The sequence below is a fragment of the Heterodontus francisci genome, chromosome 32 (genome assembly GCF_036365525.1).
Source record: "Heterodontus francisci isolate sHetFra1 chromosome 32, sHetFra1.hap1, whole genome shotgun sequence".
Lineage (NCBI taxonomy): Eukaryota > Metazoa > Chordata > Chondrichthyes > Heterodontiformes > Heterodontidae > Heterodontus > Heterodontus francisci.
In genome coordinates, this window is record NC_090402.1 from 44,867,807 (window position 1) to 44,894,615 (window position 26,809).

The 26,809-nt window shown below is 42.3% G+C and overlaps 1 protein-coding gene across 4 annotated transcripts in view; it reads right to left on the reverse strand.

Annotated features, from left to right (window-relative positions):
• The window catches only part of abca2 (ATP-binding cassette, sub-family A (ABC1), member 2), a 585,325-nt gene that overhangs the window by 110,341 nt on the left and 448,175 nt on the right, over nt 1-26,809 (reverse strand). For 3 of the 4 annotated variants that reach the window (XM_068012728.1, XM_068012727.1, XM_068012730.1), the window contains 3 exons: nt 22,927-23,102; nt 18,633-18,753; nt 17,124-17,405 (listed from right to left, as the gene is read on the reverse strand). In XM_068012728.1, the coding sequence (XP_067868829.1) occupies nt 17,124-17,405; nt 18,633-18,753; nt 22,927-23,102 (579 nt within the window). The remainder of the gene's footprint in view (nt 1-17,123; nt 17,406-18,632; nt 18,754-22,926; nt 23,103-26,809) is intronic. The other variant, XM_068012729.1, reaches the window with a different exon arrangement.

The window sequence follows — 26,809 nt, forward strand, 5'->3', positions numbered from 1 at the left end:
CTACTACTGCCTGGCTTCACATGCCATTTCCTGTTTAGAACTGTGGGCAAAGGTGTGAAGGTGTTTGTTTGATGCCTCAAAACCAGATAGCTCCAGGTGGGTGCGGCTTGTCAGCCTTGGGTGGCAGCCTACCTGGGAGAAGGAAATCTGATTTTAAATCCCTAGCTATGGGCCAAGTAGTAAAGTCTTTGTCGGCCGACAGTGTGGAAGAACACAGACAGTGCCAATGGACTGGATGGAGATGCAGAAAGGGCAGGTGAGGCTCTCCAGCTTGCTTAGCAGTTCATCGTAGAGCAGGACAACTCCAAAATTAAAACCTGCATCCTTTCAGCTGCCGTTCTTGTGCCACATGAAGCACCAGTGGTCTGGGACAAGAGAGTGGGAGTGGCTGTGCAAAAACTTCACCCATTTAGATATAATCAATGTGCTCATTGGTTGTTCAGCAACCAAAGCAACCAACATATCAGCTTACCAAGCTCTGTGGCAATGTGGAAGTGGTGACAGGTACAGGTAGAGGATGTTCTTGGCAGTCCTCAGTCATAACCTCATACACAAGCTGCCTCGGGGTGATGGTTGGTTTCCACAGATCGGGCAAATGTGGAGCTCGTATCCTCTTCGGGCGACACAGCAGGCTTTTTTTTTGGTACAGCGCTGCTTTCCCCAATCCAGGGAAGGGGAAGAAAAGGAACCCTAAGCATACCCTGCCCTCCCTGCTGCTGCCAGGTCACTACTCCTGACTGGTCACCGATTACTGCGATTGAAACATAAAGGAAACTAAAATTCAAAGGACAACTAACTATTGAATGACATGAAATGTCAGAACACTTTTAGACAATAATACAAGACCACAGCATCAAACAGCCCTCTAGTCACAACGCTGAGCAGGTACAATATTGACGTAGCCGCTCTAAGTGAAACACGGTTTGCAGATGCGTCTCATCTTGAGGAAGTAGGCGCAAATTATAAAGTAAATCAATGTGTGCCATCACAGGGAAGAACAGAAGTGATTGGTCCCTGAGTAATTTTCTCTTTTCTCTCTCTATGCTAGGATGTTGGTTCAAATTAGGAGTTGGGAAATTTAAAATATTCATTCGGAGTTAGTATAAGTAAGTGACTTAACAGTATAAGCACAAAGCAGGTCTCAAGGTATTAATTACAACTGATAGTTTATAGAGGGTACTAAATAGATTGTTAAAAAGCGAATAGAGAGTTTTTTTGGATCATGATGGGCAGCTGTGACCTATTGCTTGCAATTCATGTGGGAACTTCAGGTCACTGCACGTGTCTTGGGAGACCAGGTGTGCAGGAAGTGTCTCTAGCTGCTTCAGCTCATGCTCAGGATTTTAGAGCTTGAGGGGCAGCTGGAATCACTTCAGAGCATCAGGGAGCAGGAGTTTCCTGGATCATATGTTACAGGAGGTGGTTATCCCACAGTAGAAGTTCAGGATAGTAGGTGGGTGGCCATCTGGAAGAGTAAGGAAGAGGCAGGAAGTGCAGGAGTCTTTGGGGTATGTGCCACTCTCAAACCAGTATTCAGCAGTGGAGACTGCTGGGAGTGACGACACCTTGAAGGACTGCAGTCCAGACTATGGCACCAATGGGGAAAGGACTGTGCAGAAGGGAACAGCAAAATGCAGAAATGCAGTTGTTATAGGAGATTCCATAGTCGGGGGGACAGGCAGGATTTCTGTAACAGTTATCATAAGTCCCGCATGGTGTGTTGCCTCCCTGGTGCCAGAATAAAGGACATCATGGAAAAGGTACAGGACATTCTGCAGGGGAAAGGGAATGAGCCAGAAGTTGTGGTACACGTTGGTACCAATGACGTAGAAAGGCAGGTGTTGAGGTCCTATGGTCAGCTTTTCAGGAGCTAAGAAGGAAGTTAAAAGAGCAGGATCCTGAAGGCAGTAATCTCCGGATTACTTCCAGTGCTGTGCACTAGCGCGAGTAGAAATAGGGAGATGAGAGAGTCAATGCATGACTTGAAACATGGTGCAGGACGGAGGGCTTCAGGTTCTTGGGGCATTGGGATCAGTTCCGTGGCAGAAGACACCTATGCAAATGTGACGGGTTGCACCTCAACAGGACTGGGACCAATCTCCTCGCGGGGAGATTCACTAGTATGGTTGGGGAGGGTTTAAACGAAATTGGCATGGGGATGGGAACCAGCATATAGATGTAGAAAAGAGGAATAAGGTGCATAATGTGAGAGTGTTGGACAGTTCTAGAGAAGGGAGTAGTTCCATATTAGATCGTAGCAGACCCAGGAGGACTACGAGGAATGCAAAGAAAAGATTACAATGCATGTGGGTCAAAATCCTGGAACTCCCTTCCTAACAGCACTGTGGGTGTACCTACCTCACATGGACTGCCCCTTCTCATGGGCAATTAGGAATGGGCAATAAATGCTGGCCTGGCCAGCGACGCCCACAGCCTATGAATGAATAAAAAAACAAAATGCACCAAGTGTGGTGAATAAAGCGGGTGAGGCACAAGCACAAATAGCAGTGTGGGAAACTGATGTAGTGTCAATAATGGAAATGCGGCTTAAAAATGGCGAGGATTGGGCACTTAATATACAAGGTTATAAAGTTTTCAGCACAGATAGAGAAGGACAACAGAGAAGTGGGTGGCAGTACGGATTAGGGAAGACATTGTCATGTTGGAAAGGGAGGATGTTCTTGAGGGGGGCAAAGACAGAATCCATTTAGTTAGAGTTGAGAAGCAAAAAGAGCAGAATCACACTTCGGGGTGTATTCTATAGGTCTCCAAATAGTGAGTGAGCGAGAGTTAAAATAAATAATTTTTAAAAGTTGCAGCGTTCCAGTGAACATCAACCCAAGCTCAAGCCCCAGCACCTCATCTTGCCATTAGGCACTCGAGAGCCTTGCAGATTCAACATTGAGTTCAACAATTTCAGAACATGGCTGGCCTTTTTTTATTTTTTAACCATGTGCCTATTTATCATGTTGTGCTTTTGGACAGAGCTGCTCATTATTTTGTCACTAGCATTCTCCCAATGATTGTCTTTTACCACAACCATTAACATGCTTTTTGCCTTTGTTCCATGACAGCTTTGTTATTTAATCTCTCCTGCCCTCTGCCCTATCACACACCTTCCCTTTTGTTCTCTTCCCACCACCCCCACCCCCTCACTTGCTTAAAAAGCAATATTTTTCTTACCTTTGCCAGTTCTGATGAAAGGTCACAGACCTGAAATGTTAACACTGCTTCTCTCTCCACAGATGCTGCCTGACCCGATAAGTATTTCCAGCACTATCAGGTTTTATTTCAGATTTTAAGCATCTGCAGTATTTTGCTTTTATTAAACCATGAAGGCCTGTGGAAAATGCTGTGCAAATATGGCTGCCCTGAAAAGATGATCAGGGTCATCCACTCATTTCATGATGGTATGATGGCCAGTGTGATGCAGAATGTGACTTATCAGATGCCTTTCCTGTCATAATGGCAACAAACAATGCTGCGTAATGGCTCTAGTTCTGTTTGCCATCTACTTTTCGGCCATGCTCTTGTATGTATTCAAAGATCTCGAGATAGGAGTACACATTCAGTTCAAGGCAGTCGGCAACCTCTTCAATCTGCAAAAGCTCAAGGTTCGCACAAAGACCAAATAAGAGCTACTAAGTGAATTCTTGTTTGCCGACAAATGTGCTCTCAAAGCGCACGCTACAGAGGAAATCCAGCTGCCTGTTGACTGGTTTGCTCAAGTCTCGGAATGCTCCAGCCTTACAATAAGTCAAAAAAAAACAGAGATCGTGTACCAACCTGCCCCCAGCCACAAACTCCAAGACCCAATAGCCACAATCAACAATACACCCCTCAACTCAGTTCAGAAGTTCTGCTATCTTGAAAGTATCCTCTCCAACACAACCACGTTGGATGATGAAATCACCTATCATCTGGCAAAAAGCAAGCTCAGCAGGCTCACCCACAGGCTTTGGAGCGAGCATGGAGTTTGTCTCTAAACAAAGATCAAAGTCTACCAGGCAGTGGTTCTCACATCACTTCTCTATGGCTCTGAGGCATGGACAACCTATCAGCATCACATATAGCAACTAGATGCATTCCACCTTCGCTGCTTAAGATCTATTTGCAACATCAAGTGGCAGGACAAAATCCCTAACACCACCAAGTTCTGGCAAGGTGCCAAATATCTGGTATTGACAACATGTTCATCAGAGCGCAGCTTCGCTAGGTTGGCCATGTGGTTTGCATGGAGGGTTTCTGCATACCAAAGATGGTATTCTACAGCCAGTTGAGCACGGGAACCCGCACCATATGACGTCCAGAACGTAGATATGAAGGCATTCTGAAAGACAATCTCAGAGCCTGTTATTTGAAATCCATCACATGGGAAAAGGCAACCATGGAGAGATCCAAATGGAGAAGTGTCTGTCATCAAGTAATCTCAACATTTAATGCAGAACAGAGTCAGGTCCCTACAGGACAAGTGAGCACGCTGCAAAGCCAGTGCCTTCACCTACCCCTCAATACTGATTTCTTATGTAATATTTGAATTCAGAGCTGCAAATCAAGATTTGGTTTAACATCACATATGAGACGACACCAACCTAGCCAGTGAACAACCAGTCTCCTTACTGAACACTCATCCGTCAAAGCTGCAGGAGAATTCATCAATTACAATCCATTTGCATTCCATTGTTAGCAACTTGCCAAACTTTATATGACAATGAAAGCATATAAAATAGAATTGTTAATTGAAGAAAATCACTTGGCAAAACATTATTCATTTAACAGCTTTCCTCTGTGTTTCCTTAAACACAGACTGGTCAGTAAATCTCAGACTGTTCCTTGACAAACAGCTAAGGTGCTAAGAATTCATCTGGTACCTTTGGATTAATACAATTGTTCCAATCACAGTATTTTTGCAACTTCAAACTTCCACAACATTGCCAACCTGCAACCATCCCTCAACCCCGCTGCTGTTAAACCCTTATACATGTTGTAGGATTGAGTTTATTTTATTATAGGACCGTTAGAACTTAGTTGTAAGTATATCAGTTAAAATTGTATTCTGTATGTAACAACCACAAAGCACGATGTTAGCTAAAGTTCTGTATAAGTCATGACATGTTGAGAAGCGATGGAAAGGGTCAATTCAGACTTGTAAAGAGCCTTTATTTAAAAGTCATTAGACTGTGGATTACCCCAGCGAGATTGTTAGCTTTTTCAACTGACCACCTCCAGGCGCGTATCCATTGTCTCTCGAGATAAGGAGGCCCAAAAGAAAAGAAAAAGAAAAAATGCAAACAATCCCTGTCTGGTCACGAAGCTGTGAAACAGGATAAGTGCATATCAATCCCACTAAGCAGTCACTGTGGATGAATAGCCACAGCAGGGCAGCAGCAGATCAAGATATGATCTTTTGTGAGTGAGCTCAGTGAAGGAAGCATAAACCAGGTGCTAAGAGGTCATGAAAATCGTGGATTATGTACTAGGCTCAAGCAAGGTATCATCACAGAAGAGCAGTTAGGTAATGACTAACTAATCAGATGGACAGAAGTGGGGTTTTACCTAATATGGACAAGCTGGGTACAGTGTATAAAATAAGGATTTGTAAGATACTAAGCACGCATCATCATCAAGAAAAAAGACTGAAGATAGAATTCAATCAAAAGACACGGCGTCCAGTTAACCAGAGGCTGAGGTGTTCCATCATGAATGCAACTGCCGACCACTGCCCTTTACTAAGTATCACAATTTTGTGCTTATTGTGGAAAGTTTAATAAAGTCTGTGAAGCTGTGTGATTTTGTAGCTCATCTGAGCTGGAAGTCCCTTTTACATCTGCTCTCCCAACTTAGTCTATAATTGTAATTGACCAAAGTCTTACTATTAAATTAAAGCAAACGCCAGATCAGACAATGCCTTTGTCACCTCCAGTCTTGACTATTCCAAATTTCAAGCCTTCACCCTCCACGCACTCCAACTTCTCTGGAATTCTACTGATTATATCCTGTCCGCACTAGGATCTACTTGCCCATCATCCCCTTCCTCACAAACCTACTGGGTCTCCATCTCCCAACTGCATTGGTTTATAAGCATCATTACGTAACCATAAATAGATCATCCCTTCGTCGAAATGAAGTACTGTATAATGAGCTAATGCTGAACATTGTGTCGACACACCATCAACAGACCAAATCTCTTCTTTCTCAAAATGCTACAAGCTTCAAAGTTTTGTACCATCTAACTTAAAATTTTCAGACTTCATCAGCTGAAGAGAATCAGAAGAAAATACAATCTTGCAACTCTAGTAAAAAATAATGAGGATGGAATGGTAAAATCTGCGTTCCACTCACTGTGAAATTTGTGCAGTCAATCTCCACAGAGTAGGTTTTTATAAATGTAATGAGGCAATTATTACACCACAAAGCAATCTGCATACAAATGCCAACTCTGCCATTGAGCACCACCAAGGGTAGAGAGCCAACAGGCCAATACAATATAATAGATTTCTGAATTAAGCAATAGAGTATTCTCCAATGTAGACATTGGTTTGATAAGAAAAATGTTTCAATATAATTGAAGACAATTTTAATTGCGACCACTTAATTATATCGCAAGACTTTGTCGCTGCTTCTTTTCATGTATGGGCTGCAAGTAAAGTGTGGGACAAAGATCCTGCCAATGAGTAAATTTGTTGGAAAGGTTCCCAGAATGTAGCTAGAGCTTAGTAGTGTTGCTGGTGTTAACGAGTGCAGCACACTCGCTGATTATGTTGTCCCACATATCAGACTTACAAACTACAATAGACCTGCCTAGGGGTCATTTTTATTGATTTACTGGTGGAGTCTGTTGAAAATATTGGTCATTTATAACAGGTTATAAATGAAGCAACATGAAATACAACTTGACAGGAAAAGGATATATCTCAAAAGGAAAGAGACTTCTGGGCTACGGGGAAAGAGCAGGGGAGCGGAACTAATTGGATGGCCCTTTCACAGAGCCAGCATTGGCACAATGACCTCTTTCTGTGCTGTAAGATTATATAAATTAGAACTGCGAAGTAACACAAAAGATGTTACTGTTCAGTAGCAAATTAGCCAGTATCGTCATGGCACCGTAGATTGTAACAGCATAGTACAATAGCAGCAGTATTAAACACCAGTCTGTTAGGGATAGGATAGGCACATTGACCCTCCACGGAGTAGAGTAGCTTTTGATAGCCAATTCCAGAATATATTGTCATGCTAGGCCCCCATCTGCCAAAAATGAGGCACATCAATTCTGTCACGAACATTGATTTTTAACTGTTGTTGGAGCAAGAAAATGACTTGTTAAACAGATCAGCCATGGCTGAAAAAAAACATTTACATACTAACAGACATTGAAGGGGAGGAAGCGCATTCCATGGCTGCTAAGGAGGATACAATCCACAAGGACCAGGACTGGTTAGACCAGCTGGTCACATGACTACCTGGCCGTTACAGGGTTTTCTTTTGAACTGGCCACAGAAAGTTTGAAGGCAGAACGTCTGTTTGCTCCTGAACTGAGATGATCTCTCCTGTCTGCTCCCATCTCTTTCTCACAAGCCTCTAAATCCACTGAAGAAACATGAACCCTGAGAAAAAAATCTCCTCCAGCAAACAAGGTTTTAGAAGAATACTTGGCCCGAACGAAAAGTAAGATTCACCTACAATCAAGGACTCTACAGTGAGCTCAATGAACCGTAACAAAAACTCTTCAGATATTGCCTCAAACTTTTCCACTCTATTTTTCTTGTGCTCTTTTTTGTCTCTATTTGCATGTGTGTATCACGTATGCATGCTAGCGTGGGCGTGTCGTATATTCGTAGGCATTAACTGAATTAGAGTTTAAGATTAGGTATAATAAATTTCAACTTTTCTTCTTTAAACCTAAGAAAGCCTGTTTGTGCTGGTTTCTTTGCCTTATAATTGGAAAGCGGTGAACAACGAGATCCACCAAGGGGGAGCTAAAAACATGGTGTGTTTAAAATTAAACCCTGTTACGTAAGACCAGGTGAAGGCTGAGAGGGACCCCTTTCTCACCTGGTCGTAACAACATCAAATCTCAAAATTTATTCAAAGAAGTGGGGCACAAAGTCAGCAGCATAAGACTCTGGATCAATTCCCATTTCCTGGGTATCACAACATAACATCTACCCACAGCAAAATCTGAGAGCTCCTGAACTCTTTGAACAAGAATTTTTTTTTAAAAATGATGGATAACCACACCATTAACTGATAAAGAGTTGCATCTTTCTGTAAGATTAGATTAGGGTAGTTTATGGAACGGACTTGGCAGTACAAAGCTTGTTGTGAATTGACTTTATTGAGATAAAGGTAAGGACAAGTTTATAAAGTTTTCAGATAAACTATTAGTCACAAATTCAAGCAGTAATTAACAGTCTAACACAGCTTACTACCCATATTAGAAACTGAATGTAGAACGCAAAACTTTCTTTTGCAGCTTTCTCAGTGTCTGTCTGTCTGTCTCTCTCTTGTAGTTTCTGTTGTCTCTTATTGTTGTTCAAAGATTTTCTTAGCCATACAATGTCAAAGGCAAGACTTCTTTTATCTTGGCTGCTTTCTAATTAACTCTCCCGTCTCCCAATCATCTTAAGCTTTGAGTTTAAAGGATGTCTTTCTTAACTAATCAAGGATAATTTTTTTTGCTATTGCTAACCTTTTGGATTTACATAGGTAATACCAGTTTGCATCGATTACTTTATCTTAATGCTTTTATGTTTCGTGGTTCCCTATCTCATTATGAGACAAATCTACATTCTGTTCTCATAGAAGCTATTTTCATTGTCTGCTCTCAAGGTCTCACCATTTTACTGCAAGTAAGCATTCTAAAACTTGACATAATCTCCCAGAATCCCTTTAGCTTGGCATCTTGTTAATACTGTACCCTTTTCCTAAGTTTTCCTACTTTATCATGCTACAAAGAAGGGTTCTAATAAATACCGATGCAAGCAGAGGCTCTATTTTTATCCCAGAATAAAACACACCAACCAGGTTACTTTAATAAACAACAAAATTATCAGTTTATTATAAAACACTTCTTAACCAGTAATGAAGCAAAGCATAAGCATACAGATCGAAATATAAAAGTTTTCTTTTTACCTTAGATACACACACACACACGTTAAGTTAGTCAGTTAGAGATACAGCACTGAAACAGGCCCTTCGGCCCACCGAGTCTGTGCCGCCCATCAACCACCCATTTATACTAATCCTACACTAATTCCATATACCTACCACATCCCCACCTGTCCCTATATTTCCCTACCACCTACCTATACGAGGGGCAATTTATAATAGCCAATTTACCTATCAACCTGCAAGTCTTTTGGCATGTGGGAGGAAACTGGAGCACCCAGAGGAAACCCACGCAGACACAGGGAGAACTTGCAAACTCCACACTGGCAGTACCCAGAATTAAACCCGGGTCGCTGGAGCTGTGAGGCTGCGGCGCTAACCACTGCGCCACTGTGCCGCCCAGAAAAATAAAGGGATTTCTGTTTTTAGAGCTCTACTACAGGCAAAAAAATCCACTGGGGCTGAATACTTGCTCATTCTTGAAGAAACAGTAGATGAGATATGTTGTTTTCCACAGCTGGCATTCACTCTGGCCTCCGAGTACACGTTGATAGGTCACTGGAATCTTTTAGAACAGTTCTGTTCAGGCGGCGTTGAGAATTCAAATACAGGAGATGAGATAAGTTGACACAGTGGACCTCTCAGGGTCTTTTAGAGAGATGCTGGAAAGATGAGCTGGGTTGTGGAATTCTCTTCTCTCCATGGAAGTCCTCTTCTCTTCTTGGAAGTTCTCTTCTCTCTTTATACAGGTCAACCCCAACTCAAAACAATTCAAAAGCGAAACCAACAACAAGGTTAACCTTTTGACCTCCATCAATCTTGACCTGTCACTTCTTCGTAAACAACTTCTCCAGGTGTTCAAAGTTCTCTGCTGTTGCTTGAGCTGGAAGTCAAGTGGTTTCCCGGAAAAGCTTGTTTTCCTCACAAGACCTCTCAGGGCCCTTTTAAAAAACATTTCCAGGGACCATTTTTCCAAGTCAAGTGGCCTTTACATGACCCCGTTTGAAAACCCCAAAGTTTAACATTATTCAATCTTTCAAAAATGAATCCTCAAAAAATATATTTAACAAAACACAGATGCACTTTCGGTAACACCTCCATCCTGGCGGAAAGAAATGTCATTTTTAAATGTGTTTCATTACGAAGTGCAAAAAAAAGATGAAAACATTATAAAACACATTTTCACACTCTTCCCCATTCATCCTTTACCTGTAGTGAATACAATACTGGTCTGTACCCTCTTTTCACTCAGATAACTCAAAACAAAGTTAGATTCTTGATGAAGCATCTGCAATAACATTATTTCGTCCTGCAAAAGTGAGAGGGCTGTAATGGTAAACTCCATCGGAATAGTCTGGCACTCTGGTTTTTGAATTTTTTCCACAATGGCGAGGAGGTTATGATCAGTATATAACAGTGTCTCTCAGTAGTCATGGTGGACATCGACTTCAAAATGCTTGAGAGGCAATAATAAACCAAGAATTTCTTTTTCCACTGTTGAATATCTTTTTTGGTGTTGATTTAGTTTTTTGGGAAAGTATCCCACTGGCCTTTCTATACCGGATTCATCATCTTGTAACAGGACTGCACCGACCCCAAGGTCACTATCACCAAATGCTACCTTGAAGAGCTTAGTGAAATTTGGAGCAGGCCGTACTGGTTCATTAGTCAAAATGGCTTTCAGCTTCTCAAAACAGGCTTGGCACTCCCCTGACCACACTACCTTGGATTTCTTTTTCTGTAGCAAATCTGTTAGTGGAGCAGCTTTGATATTAAAATTTGGTACAAACTTACGGTAGAAACTACACATCCCCAAAAACCTCATGATTTCTTGCTTAGTCTGAGGGGTAGGGAACTCCACCAATTCTTGTACTTTCACTATTCTTGGCAACATTTGTCCTTGCCCTACTATATGCCTCAGGTAGGTCACTCTCACTTTTGCAAATTCACTTTTGGCAAGGTTTATTACTAAATTAACTGATTGTAATTTTCTAAACAGAGCTTCGAGCTCTTCCAAGTGTCACTGTATAGCAGCACATCATCAAGGTAAACTACACAGTTAGGAACACCAGCAACCACTTGATTCATTAGTCTCTGAAAGGTTGCTGGGGCATTTTTTAGTACGAGTGGCATCACTCTGCATTGGAAAAGACCATCTGATGTGATAAAGGCCAATATTTCTTTATCGCAGGGTGTTAAAGGAACTTGCCAGAATCACTTTAACAAATCTGTCTTTGTAAGAAACCTGGCACTGCCCACACTGTCAATATAGTCTTCTAAGCGATGAATTGGGTAGGAGTCTGCCTTTGTTACTGCAGTCACTTTTCTGTAGTCTATACAGAGTCTAATTGAACCAAAAGGTTTAGGCACTAATACCACTGGGAACTCCAGCTGCTTTGACTGGGTTCTATTAGGTGGTTTTACGACATGTATTCGATTTCTGCTTTTATCTGGGCCTGTTTCTCTGGACTTAAGAGATAAGGATGCTGTTTTATAAGAAAGGATTCCCCTGCATCCACATTATGTGTGGCTAAGGTTGTACATTCTGGCTTATCCCTACAGACTCTTCTAAATGCTGTAAGTAGCCTTGTTGGGTCTTCTTGTTGTTTCTGCATCTAAATCTGAAAGCATCGTGTCCAATCACCCTAACAATTCAATATTAACTAACCGGATAGTAGAAAGTTCAATTTGAGAATGGTGTAGGCCTCCTTCTGTCTCATCCTTACAATCTCTTTCATCCTTCACTGTCCTACTACCTGACATACCTGTGCTTGCTTATCGTCCTCCAGGTAATAATATTGTTTTAACATATTGATGTGACATAGTCGATACTTTTTCCAGTGATCTAGGGTGTCAATCAAATAATTTACATTACCAATTCTCTTGACCACTTTATAGAGACCACTGAACTGTGCTTTCAATGGTTCACCCTGTACAGGCAGTAAGACTAACACCTCATCCCCTGGTTGGAATATTCGAGTCTTGGCATTCTTGTCTGCCCATTTCTTCATAGCTGTTTGGGAAGCTTTAAGGTGCTCTTGAGCCACTTTGCAAGCACTCGTGAGTTGTTCCTAGATAATGAATACACAATCTAGCACAGAAGGTTCATCCTTCTGTTCCAAAAACCTTTGTTTTATTAGTTTTAGAGGACCTCTTATCTCAAACCCGTAAACTAATTCAAAAGGACTAAAACCAGCAGATTCATTAGATGACTCTCTAGTGGCCAACAAAAGAAATTCTCGCCCTTTATCCCAAACATGGGGCATTTATACAGTATGCCCTGATCATCGTTTTGAGGGTCTGATGGTACCTTTCTAAAGCTCTTTGTGTCTGTGGATGGTATGCTGAAGTCTTTAACTGTATTATACCCAAATTACCCATAACTTCCTGAAAAATTTTAGACATAAAATTGGAACCTTGATCCAACTAAATCTCCAGCGGTAATCCATATCTAGTGAAGAACTGGATTAACTTCTCTACCGTACCTTAGCAGAAATTGTTTTCAAGGGAATGGCCTCTGGGAGGCAAGTGGCCATATCCATGATAGTAAGTATATTTTGGTGTCCTGCTTTTGTTTTCGGTAAAGATTCTACACAGTCTACCAATACCCTACTAAATAGTTCCCCAATAACTGGTATGGAAATTAGAGGCGCTGGTATTATGGCAGGTTGCAGTTTTCCCATAATGTGGCACGTACGGCACATTTTACAAAACTGCACCACATGCTTGGAAAGACCTGGCTAGTAAAAATGTTGACTTATATGTGATTTGGTCTTCCGGATCCTCACATGTCCCGCTATAGGAATTTCATGCACTGTCCTTAACAGTTTCTGCCAATACTTTGGCGGTACCACTATCGGATGAACTACCATCCATTCTTCATCTGCAGCTCTATGAGGAGGTCTCCACTTCCTCATCAGAATCCTGTCTTTAATATAATAGTCTTCTGGAACTCCTTTTGCCTCAGCTTCTGTTGTTGCTGACTGTGCCACTTTATTTAACTCTGGATCAGCTTAATGTGCCTTAATCAGAGAAGACGAACTGTACATTTCCTTTGGATTATCCAAATCCCCAAAGAAAGCTTCAGATATTGGACTATCTGATGGTGCCAATTTTACCTCCGACAATGGAAATTGTTTAGCCATTGCTCAGGTCGCTACACATGAAGGAAAAATTCCTGGAACCTTTTCCTGCAACTGTTCTGTATCTTTAACTTCACTTGGTTTTTCCGTGACTACTGGAGAAGCTACCACCTTCACTTCCCAGGAGTAGGTCAACTCCGTCTACTAGGAAACAATGGACAATTCCCACAGCTACCGTTCCGGACATTAGGTCACATTTTAGGTGCACCTGATACAAAGGTACAGGTGTAGACTCCTCACCAATACCATTCACTAAAACTTTAGCATTCGGTGCGCTTTCTGATGAAAATGTTATGCCTTTCCCCAGCAAAAGAGTTTGGGTGGCTCCTGCATCCCGAAGTATAACTATTGGTTTACCTGCCTCACTTGAGGGATAAGGAATTACTTTTCCTTTTGACAAAAATTCCCTATAACTCTCACGTATTGTATTCACAACCCCTGTGCTCACAGTGGTTTTTGTATTTGGTATTACAGCTGCAGTCAGAGCTACATACTGATCTGTCATACTCTTGGTCAGGGCCCCTTTCTCTGCATTGGCTTTGTGTACCCCAGTAAATCCGATGAGTTTACCCCACAATTTCCTACATTCTGCACGAAGGTGTCCCACCTTGTGACAATGGTAACACTTAGGTTTGCGGACCTCACTTTCACCGTCAGCACCTTCCTTTCTGGCCTGAGGAGGAGATCCCAGGGCGTTCCCAGCTGTTCCTTCTTGTCCCTGGCTACTTTCTTTCCTTTCACTCTACCACCTTCTATCCTTCTTGGGTTTGTGGGGGGAGAAGGCAAAAGGTTTGGACTTATAAACAAGCTCGTAATCATCAGCAATTTCCACTGCCTATCTGGCTGGTGAAACCTTCTGGTTCTCTACATGGGTTCTTACTAACGGAGGGAGTGAATTTTTAAATTCTTCTGAGAGTTAGTTCCTTAAGGTTCTTCTACGTGGCCTCTTCCTTTAGTGCCTGCATCCAATGATCAAAATTAGTTTGCTTTACCCTCTCAAATATGTCTACCCAGACAATCTCCAGAGATTCCAAAATTTCTGCCAGTAAGCTTTAGGGACCAACTCATACGCAGCAAGAACAGCCTTTTTTGCCATCTCATAATCTGCAGAAGCCTCCTCAGAAAGCATGGCATAAATTTTATGAGCTTTTGCCTTTTTTTGCTTTTATTATAAATTTTATGAGCTCTGCCCATCAATTTGCTTTGCATAAGCAGTGTCCAGCTTTCCTGTGGTCACTTCATCTGTTTGGCTATCTTTTAAAAAGGAATGAAAAATGCCTCTACATCCCTTTCCTCAAACTTAGGGAGGGCTTGTACAAATTTAAACAGCTCTCCACTGGGTCCTGAGCTGGAGCCAGATCTTTCCTCACTAGAACTTTCCGCGGAGGCAGGACTACTCTTTTGACTTTGTTCCAGCCTTTTAACTTCAAATTCCTTTTCTTCTCTTTCTCTTTCCCTTTCCTTTTCCTCAAGTTCAAGTTTCTTCATTGTCAATGCTCTTTCAAGTTCAAGTTTTTCCAATTCTTTTTCCTCCTTTTTCTGTTCAAGCTCAAACGGCTTCATCTGAAACTGAATTTTAGCTAATTCAACTGCACTACCCTCTGGTTTTCTTTTTCTTCTTCCAACTGCAAATGTTGTGCTATTACTTCAATTATGTCTGCTTTCTTAGCTCCTGGTTTTAACTGTAACCCCAATTTTGTTGACAATGCTATTAGCTTAACCTTGGTTAAGATTAGATTAGATTAGAGATACAGCACTGAAACAGGCCCTTCGGCCCACCGAGTCTGTGCCGAACATCAACCACCCATTTATACTAATCGTACACTAATCCCATATTCCTACCAAACATCCCCACCTGTCCCTATATTTCCCTACCACCTACCTATACTAGTGACAATTTATAATGGCCAATTTACCTATCAACCTGCAAGTCTTTTGGCTTGTGGGAGGAAACCGGAGCACCCGGAGAAAACCCACGCAGACACAGGGAGAACTTGCAAACTCCACACAGGCAGTACCCGGAATTGAACCCGGGTCCCTGGAGCTGTGAGGCTGCGGTGCTAACCACTGCGCCACTGTGCCGCCCTAAGTTCCTCAAATCACTCAGGATACATCCTCCATACCCAGAAAAGTCACAGCAACTGTTCAAGACATTCCGGTGGTGTAGACTTTACTCTATTACACAAGAAACCTGGTTCTTTTTATTTTTCCGTTTTCAATTATTATTACCCCACCTACAATTGTACGCTGTCGGCGTTGGGTTTATCCCATAAAGAGCCCCAAATCATATGTTACGACCGAAGTGGGAGGAGTGCACTGTTTATTCTAGTTTCATTTCTCCACAGGCCACAACATATATTTAAATTTTTTCCTACTTACCGATACGGTCAATCATATGCTCTCTTTTATCTCAGACTAAAACACACCAACCAGGTTTCTTTAATAAACAACAAAATTATCAGTTTATTATAAAGCAAGTCTTAAGCAGTAATGAAGCAAAGCATAAACACACAGGTCGAAATATAAAAGTTCTCTTTTTACCTTACACACACACACACCACACACTGGTTAACTGGAAAAATAAAGGGATTTTTGTTTTTAGAGCTCTATGACAGACAAAAATACACTTGGGCTGAACGCTTACTCATTCTTGAAGAAACAGCAGACAAGATATGTTGTTTTCCAAAACTGGCACATAGTCTGGCCTCCGAGTACACGTAGACGGGTCATTGGAATCTTTTAGAACAGTCCTTTTCAGGCAGCGTTGAGAATTAATTTAGCAGGCGTTTCTTCAAAGACAGGAGATGGGATGAGTTGACACTGTGGACCTCTCAGGGTCTTTTACAGAGATGCTGGAAAGGTGAGCTGGGTTGTGGTCTTCTCTCCTTCCTTAAGAATTTTCTTTTCTCTTTATACAGGTCAACCCCAACTCAAAACAATTCAAAAGCGAAACTAACAACAAGAGGGTTAATCTTTTGACCTCCATCAATCTTGACCTGTCACTTCTTCGTAAACAACTTCTTCAGGTGTTCAACGTTCTCTGTTGTTTATTGAGTTGGAAGTCAGGTGGTTTCCTGGAAAGGCTTGTTGTTGTTGCTGGAAGTCAAGAGGTTTCCCGGAAAGGCTTGTTTTCCTCACAAGACCTCTCAGTGGCCCTTTTAAAAAACATTCCCAGGGACTGTTTTTCAAAGTCAAGTGGCCTTTATATGACCCCCTTTGAAAACCCCAAAATTTAACATTTCTTCAATCTTTCAAAAATAAATCCTCAAAAAAATATTCAACAAAACACTTTCATAACAAAAGCTAAATAATAATAAATCAGTTGAAAGTTTCTAATAGATAGATTTTAACAACTAGTATTCTGGTTGGTGACATTTTTAGTAGCCTAATAATCTTACATTTCCCAGTGCGAAAATAAACAGAATGAGATGATCACATGTGTATGACTGTTTTCATGCATGAAAATTAAATGTGCAAACCTCCATTGTTTGCATGGGCATGCTCCCTAACCAGAGTCAATAGCTTAGCATCAGTTTAGAGTGGCTGCTCTCATAACACAGGGCTGATCGTCATTCCGGAGCAAACAATTGATACAATCACCTTTCATATTCAGGAATAGGGACTTAAAAGAAAAAAGAAAACAAAAATGGATTAAATTCACTGTACTTGAGGCACTCTTCCCCTAATTCCAACACTCACCTGGGAAAATAGCTTGCTGGAATCCTGAAGCCAAGGGTCAAATAGCCAAATAGTTAGCTATTCAATCTATGGGGTTAACTATGTCCATTCATGACCCCTTTCTCCCTTGGCCATTTTCCATCTCTAGAAATATAGAAATTACTATTCCAGTTTTAACTTTGGTTGCTGACATACCTTGTAAACTGAGGTTGTCTGGATCATTCAGGTTATCGAAGAGCGGTGCATAGTCTCCATAGAATTCCGAATAACCACCCATCTCATCACCTCGAACAGAACCAACAGAGGAGGAGGAATGCACAGAGGACTGGGATTGGCTTAGCCTGGCACAGGTGACCAAATTGCTCACGTTCACTTTCAGATTGTGTGTACCTTCTTGTGGAGGGGTGTCTTTGTGGCGGCCATTTTTATTGTCCGTCTGTGGTGTCTGCAACGCTTCCTTCCCTGAATCTTTGTCATCTTCAAGAAATCAAAAAAAACTTGGTACATCTTGAGACATTCAAAATACTTCCACTTACCTTGAAGCTTTATTAATACCACTGTTTAAAAATAAGGGTCACCGCCTTGATTATCAAAAATCTAGCTACCTCTGCCTTCAAAATATTCAAAGACTCTGCTTCCACTGCCTTTTGAGGAAGAGAGTTCCAGAGACTCACGACCCTCAGAGAAAAAATTTCTTCTCATCTTTATCTTAAATGGGTGACCCATAATTTTTAAACATTGATTCTCCTACAAGAGGAAACATCCTTTCCACATCCACCCTGTCAAGACCCCTCAGGATCTTATATGTTTCAGTCAAGTTGCCTTTTACTCTTCTTAAACTTCAGTGGATAGAAGCCTAACCTGTCCAACCTTTCCTCACAAGCCAACCCACCCTTTCCAGGTATTAGTCTAGGAAACCTTCTCCAAACTGCTTCCAATGCATTTGCATCCTTTCTTAAATAAGGAGACCAGTACTGTACACAGTACTCCAGATGTGGTCTCACCAATGCCCGGTATAACTGAAGTATAACCTCTCTACTTTTGTATTCAATTCCACTTGCAATAAAATGGTGGAGAAAACTGGCATATTGGTCAAAGATGTTTCCTCCTAATTTGCATTCGTGGTACTGAGTCACAAAGGCCAGGTTTAATTTCTATCTGAGCTGAGATAGCTGATCGATCCAGGATGCTGTGCCTTAGCAACTCCCAGACTTTGGCAGGAAGAACTGAGCAGAGTTTCCGTTCCTGATTGTTATTCTCACACGTTTGTGCATGTTGGGCTGTGACAACTTTCAGCTCCACTGGAATGCCTCTCACATTCAACCTCCTTCTGAGACTTAGGCTTCAGCAGATAACTGTGGGCAAATTAGCACCTATGTTATCAAATCCCATGATGATTGAGTGGCTTCACACGAATAGAGAAGTCGTAAGGGAAAAAGGAAAATAAAAGCTGGTATGATGCTGCTCATTAGATCAATAGTTGGATTGCTCCAGTTTCCTTACATCTCTGCAAAGCACCTTGGAACATTTTTCTGCATTAAAGGTACTCTATAAATGCAGGTTGTTGTTGCAGAATTAATTCAAAAACTGCTTTGGCTACTTATAACTATTCTTCTTAGCTTAGTTGGCACCTTGAGACGATTATTAACCAACAGAGAACAATGGACAATAAAAGATGTCTCACGTTAGTTCTTTCATATTTACCTATGTCACTGTTCTCCAATGACTGATCTTCTTCAGAAACCTTCAAAAAAACCTCCTCAAGTGTGGTGTCCATCAGGCCAAAACTCGTCAAATTCAGATCCTCCAGGTTCAGATCCAGGGCCTATCAAAGAAAACCATTATTTGAGTTTACCTAGTGTCACTATTATCTCTACTCGTCTAGTTCTAAAACAGATATGCTGCTGAATTGCAAGAGGTAGCATCCCCATGGAGCTCTCAGAAAAATCCATTGTGTAAGTTTGTATCAGTATAAACAAGGTGTCATTGCTGAACTGTGCTCACCTCTCTGACATGTGGCACTATTAGAATACATCAATGTTCAAAATGCAATGTATGCAGAACAATTTAATTCGTTCTGTTAAATTCCCCTTATAGCTTTATTCATCCATGATTCAGTATACTTTATATTCTGTTATCACTGTGCTGCCTTGTGACTCAAGCATATGTTGGTGCAAATTATCTTCCAAGGCCAAAAGTTGGAAAAACCCAGCAGTCTATCGATACCAGCTCAGTATTACTGCAATGGACCACTAGAAAACCACAGTCCCCTTTAAACACTTCGCTACAGCAAACAAAATCAACTTCAACAGTGCACTTCGGCAGAGGCTATTTAAACCGTGCATGACAACAGAGTCTATTTAAACAGTACACTAAAGCAGACTCTAATTCAACCAGGGCTCTCCAACCTTTCTGGGTGGGGGGCCACATTACAATTTTTGTCTTACACAGGGTGCCGGGTGAGACAATTTCGGAAAGATAAAGGCATTAAATATTTATCTTACTATTAATCAAAACAACAAGTGTGCATTTTTGTGAAGAAGTTTTAAATGAGATTAATTTATTGACTTACTTTCTCATCACTATGTTTGACACTGATTTAGTGATATATCTGGTAATTCTTTTGTTTGCACAAGTAGTCAATGTTTGCCCCACACGTTGTAGTGATGCGGAGTAATCGGGATAGATGTCCATCGGTTAGGAGTGATCTCTCTCTCTCTCTCTCTCCCCCTCCCTCCTGTGTACCCACCCCTCTCTGTGCTGCCCCCCTCTCTCTCTGTCCTCCCATCTTTGTCTCTCGCTGTCCCCCCATCTCTGTCTCTTGCTGCCCCCCTCCCTTTCTCTCTGTCTCTCACTGTCCCCCTCTCTCTCTCTGTTCCCCCCTCTCTCACGCTGTTCCTCTCTCCCTGTCCCACCCTCTCTCTCTCTGTTTCTCTCTCTCTCCTTTATCCCCCTCACTCTCTCTCTGTCCCCCTCCCTCTCTCTCTGCCCCCCTCTCTCTCTGTGCCCCCTCTCTCTCTGTCCGTACCACCCTCTCTCTCTCTCTTTGTTCCCCACCCTCTCTGTCCCCCCTTCTCTCTGCCCCTTCTCTCTCTCTCTCTCTCTCTCTCCCTCTCTCTTAAACAGTGCTATATAGCAAACAGAGTCTATTTAAATAGTAACCTTGAGCAAACAGAGTCTATTTAAACAGTGGCCTACAGCAGCCTCTATTTGACCCAGGGTTCTCCAACCTTTTTGCGTGGGGAGGCCACGTTACAATTTTTGTCTTACATAGGGGGCCAGTGAGACAATTTTGGAAAGATTATGGCATTAAAAATTTATCTTACTATTAATCAAAACAACAACAAATGTGCATTTTTGTGAAGAAGCTTTAAATGAGATGAATTTATTGACACTTTCCCATCACTATGTTTGACACTGATTTATATATGGTATTCTTTTGCTTGCACAAGTTGTCAATATTTGCCACACACTTTTTGTAGAGATGCAGAGTAATCCGGATTGATGTCCAACTGTCAGGAGTGATCTTGATCTCTCACTCTCTCTGTGCCACCATCCTGTGTACCCACCCCTCTCTGTGCTGCCCCACTCTCTCTCTGACCCCTCCCCTTCTCTCTCTCTCCCTCTGTCTGTCCCCTTCTCTCTCTCTGACCGGCCCCTCTCTTTGACCACCCCCCCCCCAGACCCTCCCCCCATCTCTCTGTCACCCCATCTCTGTCTCTTGTTGTCTCTCCTCCCCCTCTCTCTGTCTCTTGCTGTCCCCCCACTCTCTCTCTCTGTCCCACTCTCTCTGTTTCTCTCCTTTATCCCCCTCACTCTCTCTCTGTCCCCCTCCCTCTCTCTCTGCCCCCCTCTCTCTCTGTGCCCCCCTCTCTCTCTGTCCGTACCACCCTCTCTCTCTCTCTTTGTTCCCCACCCTCTCTGTCCCCCCTATCTCCCTCTCTCGCTCTCTCTGCCCCTTTCTCTCCCTCTCTCTGTCCCTGTATCTATCCCCCCGCCTCTCTCTTCAACAGCGCCATATAGCCTATTTAAATAGTGCCCTACAGCAAGTAGAGTCTATTTAACAGTGCACTGCAGGAAAATGAGTCTATTTAAATAGTGCCCTTGAGCAAACAGTCTATTTAGAAAGTGTCCTACAGAAAACCGTCTATTTAAACACTGCCCTACAGTAAACCGTGTCTATTTAAACACTGCCCTACAGTAAACAGTGTCTATTTAAACAGTGCCCTACAGTAAACAGTGTCTATTTAAACAGTGCCCTACAGTAAACAGTGTCTATTTAAACAGTACCCTACAGCAACAGAGTCTATTAGTGCCATATAGCCTATTTAAATAGTGCCTTACAGCAAAAAGAGTCTATTTAACAGTGCACTGCAGCAAACAGAGTCTATTTAAACAGTGCCCTGCAGCAAACAGTCTATTTAAACAGTGCCCTACAGCAGTCTATTTAAACAGTGCCCTACAGCAGAGTCTAAATAGTGTTCTACAGTAAACAGTCTATTTAAACAGTGCCCTACCACAAATAAAGTCTAAACTGCATTGGAGCAGTCTATTTAAACAGTGGCCGAGAGCAAACAATCTATTTAAACATTGCCCTACAGCAAACAGAGTCTATTTAAACAGTGCCCTACAGCAAAAAGAGTCTATTTAACAGTGCACTGCAGCAGTCCATTTAAACAGTATCCTACAGCAAAGCGACTATTTAAACAGTGCATTGGAGCAGTCTATTCAACAGTACAGTACAGCAAGCAGAGTCTATTTAAACAGTGTCCTACAGCAAACAGTGTACTGCAGTCTATTTAAACAGTGCCCTACAGCAGTCTATTTAAACAGTACCCTACAGCAATGAGTCTATTTAAACAGTGCCCTACAGCAAACAGTGCACTGCAGTCTATTTAAACAGTGCCCTACAGCAGTCTATTTAAACAGTACCCTACAGCAATGAGTCTATTTAAACAGTGCCCTACCACAAACAAAGTCTAAACTGCACTGGAGCAAACAGAGCCTATTTAAATAGTGTATTGGAGCAGTCTATTTAAACAGTGCAGTAGAGCAAGCAGAGTCTATTTAAACAGTGCCCTACAGCAAACAGTGCACTGCAAGCAGTCTATACAAACAGTGCACTACAGCAAACAGAGTCTATTTAAAACAACAAAGTGACTCCTGACAACCCAGAGCATGCGCAGAGCGATCGTGGACGTCATCAGTACAAGCAAACATCTGCTAACATTTGAGTACTCGCTCTCTGCCTCACCGCTGCCTTCCCTCAGTCACTTGCTCCCGCCCTTGTCGCTTCCCCCCTCGGCCACTCACTCCCGCCCTTCTTCCCAGCAAAGTGTCTGTTTGATGAGTGCACCACAACAAATCTATTCAAATGGGTTACAGTAACAATGTTACTGGACTAGTAATCCATTGGCCTGGACTAAGGATCTGGTGATTGGAGTTCAATTTCCACCATTACACCTGGGAAATTTAAATTTAATTTAATTTATCTGGAATAAAATGATTGTATCAGTAATTGTGACTGTGAAACTAGCAGTTTTTTGTAAAAACCCATCTGGTTCACGAATGCCCTTTTGGGATGGAAATCTGGCATTCTTACCTGGTTTCACCTATATGTTGCTCCAGACCCATAGTCATGTGAATGACCCTTATCGTCCCTCTGAAATGACCTAGCAAGCCATTCGGTTGTATTAAAGGTGGTGGCTCACCACCTCGTTCTCAATTGCAATTAGGTATGGGCAATAAATGCTGAACTTGTCAGTGACTTTCCCATCCCGTGAATGATTTTTTAAAAAATGTAATCTCCTGGGAGAGGCAGGAAAAAACCTGGGATAATAAGGGAAAAAATACTCTGGAAACCTCCTCTCCCTTCCCTTCAGGCAATCAGTGCCAGTTCAGGCGAAAACATGGATCAAGTTTTACCTATAAAGACAACTTACCTTCTAATTATTCGATTACAATCAAAGGGATTGAGTATTAGAAGAGACAACATTACCTGGAAAAGTCTCTCAAAGCATCCTTTCTTCACAGCTTCTGACGGCAGAATGTAAGATATCTCAGTGTTGGTGTCTGAGACCAGTATGGTGGACACAACATACTTTTTGATAAACTGGCTGACTTTGGTTTCCAAGCAGGAAGAGTGCAATGAAGGGCTGAGATCTTGGCCTGAATCTAAAAGATACACAGTGGAAAAAATATTTAATATATTACATGTTTTGTGTATAGTGTGCGGTACTTAGTGTAACACTTTCCACATCACACTTTGATGATGACACGTATATTGCAATTTACAAAAATGTAGGTTATCAATCACAGTGAGTAACTCTATGGAACATCTAATAGCACATTTAAGAAAAAGAAGTGAACTATGAAACATTCAGCGTAGAATATACTTCTGAGGGCAACACAGAGGTGAAGGAACAAAAACAGAAAATGCTGGAAATACTCAGCAGGTCTGGCAGCATCTTTGGACAGAGAAACAGAGTTATCGTTTCAGATCTGTGACCTTTCATCTGATGAAACATTAACTCTTTTTCTCTCCACAGATGCTGCTGTGTATTTCCAGCATTTTCTGTTTTTGTTTCAGATTTCCAGCATCCGCAGTATTTTGCTTTTGTATAGAGGTGAAGGATATTGGAGCTCCATTTGTTTTTGGGGTCAACGATCGCAGGCTGTTCTTGCATCGATGGGATGCTGTTGGATGTGTTGTGAATGGTGGCTTCTGACCTGAGATGTGCCCAAGGCCATTAACCTCTTCATGACTATTTAAAAAATAATCTCACTAAAACTTCCTTTTGCACAGTGATGCCAATATTCATCCTCATCAATCCCCTTCTTTTTGCCATATTGGCAAAAAATAACAAAAGGACATCGCCCACCCACTGATCCAGCATCAACTTTTTATGTAACAGAAAACATGGATTCTGATTGCAGATCTATCCCACCTCCAAGGAGATCCCTATGAGTTACATCACTAGGTTACAGGGAACATATAAACAGGAGCAGACCATTCAACCCCTCGAGCCAGTTCCACCATTGAATTAGATTTATAGTTTAACTTCATTTACCCGTCTTGGTTTCTTATCCCTTCACACTCTACAAAAATCTATCAATCTCAGGTTTGAAATTTTTAACTGACCTAGCTTCTACTGATTTTCAGAAAGTGAGTTCTAGATTTCAATACCTTTCTGTACCACTGAATGGCCCATCTCTAATTAAAAGGTTATATCCCCTTGTTCTGTACTCCCCCTATGGCTGGTCTACAACTCTCCATCAAACATTTGCTTCTTCTGCCAGGGTCCCACTAAGGCACAGTTCTTTGGATTCATTTATCAAAATGAGGACAGAGTGGCTTTGAGAATATTGATCTTACACTCACCTATTAGATCTGTGCCTGCAAAACCGTGGCGCAGTGGTTAGCACTGCAGCCTCACAGCTCCAGGGACCCGGGTACTGCCTGTGTGGAGTTTGCAAGTTCTCCCTGTGTCTGCGTGGGTTTTCTCCGGGTGCTCCGGTTTCCTCCCACAAGCCAAAAGACTTGCAGGTTGATAGGTAAATTGGCCATTATAAATTGTCACTAGTATAGGTAGGTGGTAGGGAAATATAGGGACAGGTGGGGATGTTTGGTAAGAATAGGGGATTAGTGTAGGATTAGTATAAATGGGTGGTTGATGTTCGGCACAGACTCGGTGGGCCGAAGGGCCTGTTTCAGTGCTGTATCTCTAATCTAATCTAAAAACCAATCATTGTACTCCATTCATAATTCATTATGTGAAATGTTTGAAATCTTGACAAAGCCAGGGGATTTTACATAAATTCATGTTTTTTTCTTTTTCATGCAATCTAAGCTATTGCTAAGACACAATATTTAGGGAGGACTGTTCTTTGGTAATCTGTCATACAGGATGATTTTCTGGGTAAGTAATACATAAGAACATATTCGTACAGTCAAATACACTTTTGTATTCTCAATTAGTTTCCACTGCACACAAGAGTAAATACAATACAATACAAGCAGCTGTGCTATAAGGAATAGGGATACATTTTCCTCGTGCCATTCCTCTAACCTGCCCTCCCTTGAATGTGGCTCCTTGCTGGAAGCACAGGATCATTGAGTTTCCTTTACACAGTTTAAAATATCCTTCAAATGAACACACAATAGATAAACCCAAAAGCAAAATATAGCACATGCTGGAAATCTGAAATAAAAATAAAAATGGCTGGAACTACTCAACATGTCAGGCAGCATCTGTGGAAACAGAAACAAAATTATTGATTCAAGTCAATGACCTCTTTGTGCAGCAAGCTGATATCAAAACTGAATGATGTAGCTCTGTTGGTGTAATGAAAGGTAATTGACCTGCAACATTGGGGGAGATTTTACAGGCACGGGATGGTGGGTTTGTGGGCGAGTGGGGAGTTAAATCCCCAAAAGTTGATGTTGGGTCCAGATCCTGCAGTCATCATGTCCTCTTTCGGGTTTCATCTGCGCAGGATTGAAGGGGAGTGCAGAATCCTTGTGCAGCTGTTGAATAAGGCCTTTAAATATTATAATAAATAATTTACTGTTTTAACCCTCAATACTGGCTTTAAGAGCCAGGGGACCCACTTTCCAACCTGTCAGCAACTTGCCAGGGTCATTGAGGTAAGTGCACAGCGGGCAGAGTTTCTTCAGTGAAATTGACGAGCTGGCAAGTCTTTGATCAGTGAAACTGAAGAGCTCTAGACATGGCCAGGTGAGAAGCTGTTGTTCATTGCACTTTTTCTCTGAGAGATTTTCACTGCTTGATAGATATTTTCCAACTTCTTGGAAGGCACTTCAGCTGTCTAGCACTTCACTTACCCTCAGCTGTACTTGCTTGCCTCCAGCCTTTACTACCACATGGTTGCAGCTTACGTAGCTCTACCATCCACCTCCGATGAGGGGCAAGACGAGAAGCAACACCAACACCAGCATCAATATCAGCAGCAGGAGCAACACTACCAACAGCTGCATTCCACTCTACATGGCAGAGGGTATGGGCACAGAGATCAAGCTAGAAGGAGGCAAGACCCCCAACAGAGAGCCCACGGGCATAGGATCAGCTCCATCAACATGTCTGAGCACCAGAGTCTCAAGAGGGTCAGGCTTTCACGACAGGTTGTTGCTGGCAACTGTAGCCTTCTAGAGCTAAACCCTCTTCCCAGTGGAGCGGGTGTGCATGCATTACCATTGGCCGTCAAGATGCCTGTCACTGGAGGGCCACCCCTTTCCCTCAGGTTTCTGCCTCTCCCCTAGGTTGTGTGCTCTCTTCTCCCGTAAGGAGATAAAGCAGAGAGTTATCAGTGTTAGTAATGGCTTGTGTGGATAGGAAGGAAAAACAACATTTGTGGAGGGTTATTGTGAAGCATGGGTGTACGAGCAATAGGATGAGGGTGAGTGTGAGAGTTGGCTGTTCAGGTGGGGACGTGAGGTCTTTGCAGAGAGAGGAATAGATACAGCTAAAAGATCCTGAGAAATGTGGTACAGGAGAATGCTGGGTAAGTCAGAGTGTGGGGCTTGGCATCTGAAAGTGTCCTGCCACTCACCATAACCACCCTCCAAAGGTCCTGGATCCTCTTGGTGCTCTGACTCCAGGTTAGAGGGACCACACTCCTTCTGCTGACTTCCTTGGCCGCTTCCATCCATGCCGACTTGGTTGGAGAGTTTGTCCGCTTCCTCCCCTTTTTGGGAAAGATCACCTCACTGCAGCCCTCAAGATCCTGAAGCAAGACCTCCAGGTAAGAGTGAGACCCCCAGGGAACAGCTGTACCAGATCTCCTCTCCATTCCTGTGGTTGCTGCAATCTCGAAAATCCAAGCTCTGTTGAGTCATTCTAATCCATGCTGTGGTCCCTTTA